The sequence below is a fragment of the Pelodiscus sinensis genome, chromosome 30 (assembly GCF_052426305.1).
Source record: "Pelodiscus sinensis isolate ZL-2025 chromosome 30, ASM5242630v1, whole genome shotgun sequence".
NCBI classification, from domain to species: Eukaryota; Metazoa; Chordata; order Testudines; family Trionychidae; genus Pelodiscus; species Pelodiscus sinensis.
In genome coordinates, this window is record NC_143081.1 from 6,759,837 (window position 1) to 6,764,799 (window position 4,963).

The 4,963-nt window shown below is 54.6% G+C and overlaps 1 protein-coding gene across 1 annotated transcript; it reads left to right on the top strand.

The window, feature by feature from the left end:
- Positions 1–3,574: 3,574 nt before the first annotated feature.
- LOC149521078 (olfactory receptor 10A7-like) lies at positions 3,575–4,546 on the top strand. Its single transcript, XM_089774209.1, has one exon. The coding sequence runs from the start codon at positions 3,575–3,577 to the stop codon at positions 4,544–4,546; it is 972 nt and encodes a 323-aa protein (XP_089630335.1).
- Positions 4,547–4,963: the final 417 nt, after the last annotated feature.

Below are 4,963 nucleotides of genomic sequence, written 5' to 3' on the forward strand. Positions count from 1 at the left end.
CGTCTGTGGGGGACATTTTCACACACACTTCAGTGAATCTCGAAAGGAGTCGGTTTAATTTCAGCGAGGCAGAGACTGCTCAGCCCTGGCGATGAAGCCCCTTTGAAAATGGGATCCAAGCTCCCCAGTCACTTAGATGCTCATTAATATGACACCTGAACTGACCTGTTACAGACGCTGACAGGACAGGGACCTGGCTGTTCCTTTCCAAGGGCAGCAGGAGGTTTGTTTCCAGACCGGGCAAGCTCAGCGAACCATGCTGAGATTGTCAAACCTGCTTAAGGGAGTCGGATGAGAATTTTGTGCCTAAACCACTTAGGCAGCTCTGACAAACTCAGCCACACAGCGTGTTCCTGGGATCCGTGTGTTATTTCTTGAGAGCCAGCGCAGCCCTCGCCCGCCACAGAGGGATTTGCTTTAGGGCTTAAAGTTTCTCCCCTCTCCGGGACTTCACCTTTGAGACTAGAAGTTTGCACCTGCCGGTATCATCCAGAAACAGACCAAACACCAACCTCCCTCGCCGGTGACGTTCCCTGTGGGGCTGGCACCTGGGGAGGCGGCCCCTGCCCGCAGCAGGCTATACAGCGCAGCGGAGAAGATTTTCCACAATTGGCGCAGGGCTGAGGCGTGGGGCGCGTCACCAGACAGGGCGAAGGAGCCTCGGTCGCTGCTCTGGGCTCCGACGTTCCATTGACCGGACCCGGGGCGCAGGGGAACGCGCCGGGCAGAGCAGATGGGCGGAGGAACCTGCCTCTGGCCCTGAGACGCTGCGTGCGGAGGTGGGAGCCGGGATCCCGTTGCTGCCTGACCTGCCTTGGAGGTAAATCAGCCGTTTCCTCCCGGCTTCCTGCCGCTCCAGGGTTGTGGAGCAACGTGGGTTTGGTAGGACACTAGCGGAGGCGGGGTGGATGGGGCTATGGGCGCTGGTCTCTAACAGTTCCCCGCCCCCAAAGGCGAGGATTTCAGATCACCAAAGAGCTTTCAGCTCACAAGTTCCCTCGCTCCCATCACCCTGGTATCTGGGCACCGCACTCTCTGGAACGTGTCTCTCCTGCCCCATCCCCCTGAGGTGCTACGAGACCAGTTTGGCAGATGGGCACACGGCGTGTAGAGGGATCGATCTCTGGAGGAGTTTGGGTAGCTACTGGTGGAAATCAATGGGTGCATGGTATCTCCCCCGCTCTGGCATTGAGCCCCATTCTGAGACAGTGATGGAGCCTGGCTAATGGGCCCAGTGAATCCTAGAGAGAGCTGGGAGCAAAGCTGGGACGGGATTCATAGAATCACAGGAGACTATAAATGAAAGGAACCTAGAGAGGTCATCGAATCCAGTCCCCTGCCCTCATGGCAGGACCCAGTACCGTCTAGACCACCCCTGAGAGACATTTATCTAACCTGCTCTTAAAGAACCCCAAAGATGGAGATTCCACAACCTTCCTAGGCAAGATACTGCAGTGTTTAAGCACCTTGATAGTTAGGGAGTTTTTCCTAATATCCAACCTAAACCTCCCTTGTCCAGTTTAAGCCTGTTCTTCTTGTCGTATCCTCACAGACCAAGGAGAATTTTTTTTCTCCCTCCTCCCTGTGAAATCCTTTTAGATAGCTGAAAACTGCTCTCATGACCCCTCTCAGTCTTCACCTTTCCAGGCTAAAGAAGCCCAATTCTTTCAGTCTTCCCTCATAGCTCCTGTTCTCTAGACCTTTCATCATTCTTGTTGCTCTTCTCTTGACCCTCTCCAATTTCTTCACATCTTTCTTGAAATGTGGTGCCCAGAACTGGACACAATTCTCCAACTGAGGCCTCACCAGCGCAGAGTAGAGCGGAAGAATGAGCTCTCTGTCTTGCTTGCAACACTCCTGTTAATACCTCCCAGAATCATGTTTGCTTTTTCTGCAACAGCATCACACTGTTGACTCATATTTAGCTTGTGGTCCACTATGACCCCTACATGGCTTTTTGCAGGCCTCCTTCCTAGACTGTCGTTTCCCATTCTGGATCTGTGAAATGGATTATTTCATCCCAAGTGGAATACATTTCATTTGTCCTTATTAAACTTCATCCTATTTACCTCAGACCATTTCTCCAGTTCATCCAAATCATTTTCAATTATGACCCTATCCTCCAAAGCAGTTGCAGCCCCTCCCAGTTTCATAGCATCTGGCGGGGAGGTAAAACACTGACAAGAGAAATGCCAGCCCCTGACCCACGCAGTCTCCCTCCTTGCCCCTCCCAAAGGGGACCAAAGGGGTGGGACACAGACCCTGACTCACCCCCCCCCCCCAATGGAACATGATTTCTAGGAGGTGCCATCGGGGTGTGCACGGTGGGTGTCTCTGTGTCTGTGGAGGAGAAGGGTGGAGTGGGAAGGGGGTTGGTAATGGGGTGTGACGTAGTGGGGGTACCCAGCTGGTTTCTATGCTGCTGGCTCTGGGGTAACCCCCACTGGCTGCCGTGGGTACCACGACCCAGCAAAACAGGATGAGTCACTATGCAACCAGTGGCCAGACACCCCCCATGGAGAGGAACAAAGGAAGGTGGAATGCTGCCCTGGCTGGGGGGCAGGGCGGGAAGAGGGTTAGTGAGTTTCTGGCTGGAAGCATGGAGGAGACAGCCTAGGGAAGGGGACTGGAGTTTAGGGGCCCAGTCTCCCCCATCTCAAGGGGGCCTGAGGCATCCTAGCCCAGCTCTGTGCTGTGCTGTATCCTGGAGAGGCAATAAACTTCCTCTATTACACCGGCTGGTGCGGTCTGTTTGTGCCATTTCGGGGTGCAGGAGACGGGGGCCCCCAACGCGCCGTCACATGGGGGAATGGGGCACTGGAAATAGGGGAATGAGGAACAGAGACCCAGGCAGGGCTCTGCATGATTGGAGCCTGGGTACAGAGCAGAGGGACAGGGGAGCCCATTGGTGTGTGTGGCTGGGGGTTACAAGAAGGGGTCTGTTGGGTGAATAGCTGTAGTTGGGGAGAGGGAAACTGTTGGCCCACAGAGATGCACCCGACCGGTGGGCATGGCGTGGGAATCCACCTGCTTGGACACTGGCCCCCACTATCTGCACTTCAGACTGTGCCCTGCTGCTTTCTGCCTAAAGGGGCAGAACCAGGGTGAAGGGAAGCCCCTCACACCAGCCCTTATGGGTCCCAGGACCGCTTGCTTGGTTTATTTCTCTGCTGGAGCGTCCTGTGAAATATCCCCTCCTGGCTGATCTCCCCAGTGGAACGGCCCCTCCCTCATTCAGCTTTTAGCCACCAGGCAGTGATGGGAGTGACTGTCTGATCTGGTGTCTGGCACATCTGTCAGGGGGTCTGTATTCCCTGTCTGAGCCCAAGGCCACAGGATTTGAGTGCCTGGTGCCAGCTTTCAAGACGCTCCACAGGGTGCAGAGACACGGTCTGTTTCACCTGGGCTCTGCTCAGAAATCGAGAGACGGCGATTCCCTTCCCCACCCTCCATTCCCCACTTGGCTGCTGTGCCAGGGCTGGCAGCGGGAGGCAATGAAGACAAGGCTGCCATATTACAATGAATGTTAGTTACTGCTCACAGTGTCCCTCTTTGTGCCCCACAGACACACCCCATGGCAAGCCAGGGACAAGGGAACCAAACATCCATCACAGAATTCATCCTCCTGGGATTCGGGGATCTTCCTGGCCTGCAGGTTCCTCTCTTCCTGCTCTTCCTCGTGATCTACCTGATGACAATGGCCGGGAACATCCTTATCCTGGCACTGGTTGTGGCCGATCGGCACCTTCACACGCCCATGTACTTCTTCCTGGGCAACTTGTCGTGTTTGGAGATCTGCTACAGCTCCACCCTCCTGCCTCAGCTTCTAGCCGGGCTCCTGACTGGGGCCTGGACAATTTCCTTCACTGGGTGTCTCACACAATATTACTTCTTCAGTGCTCTGCTGGTCACAGAATGCCTCCTCCTATCGGTGATGTCCTACGACCGGTATCTAGCCATATGCAACCCGCTGCACTACACAGCCCAGATGAGTGGCAGGTCTTGTCTCCAGCTTGCCGGGGGATCATGGACAGGTGGATTCCTTGCTTGTAGTATAACCACAGTGTCAATAACCCAGTTAACCTTCTGTGGCCCCAACACTATCGACCATTTCCTTTGTGACTTTATTCCCCTTGTAAAACTCTCCTGCAATGACCCTCTGCTGATGGACACGTTGGCGTTCTCAATGTGCTTGATTTTCTCACTGGTCCCCTTCCTGCTCACCTCGGTGTCCTACATCTGCATCATCAGCACCATCCTCAGAATCCCCTCCACCACCGGGAGGCAAAAGGCCTTTTCCACCTGCTCCTCCCACCTCATCGTGGTGAGTGTTTACTATGGAGCGCTCCTGATTGCCTACATGTTCCCGACCACCGACCTCCCGAGCAATTTCAAGAAAGTTCTTTCAGTCTCCTACACCGTCCTGACGCCCCTGGTCAACCCACTCATCTACGCCCTGAGAAACAGGGAGGTCCAGGAGGCCCTGTGCAAAACTTGCAGGAAATTAAGGTTTCCAAGATACTGGCCCATTGGGTTGCTTAGGTGACAATGGAATAGCTGCAGCATGGGCGGGGTTAGGGCCAGTATCAAAGCCTACCAAATAGAAGGTTTTATTTCCACTCCCATCTGTGACCTTCTTGCCCTGCACTTGTAGAGTCACAGTCTAGTGAGCAACGGGGGTGCAGGGACCTTTTCCAAACCCTTGCTCCGTTATAGTTAGGACCAATGGCCAATGCTACTGGGGAGGTACCAGCAGGCTGCAAGGGACATGAACTGGTGGCTCTGTGAAATAAAAAGAGCTGGAGAGATTGAGCCCAGGGAGAGGTGCAGGTGTCGGTCGCATGCTCTGTGCCTTGGGCCAGCTCTGCACCGAGAGCCAGCAGGGAGCATGTGACCGGTCCAATAAGACACTGACCAGGGGTAGCCAACCCGTTTGAGACGAAGAGCCACAATAGCAGTGGAG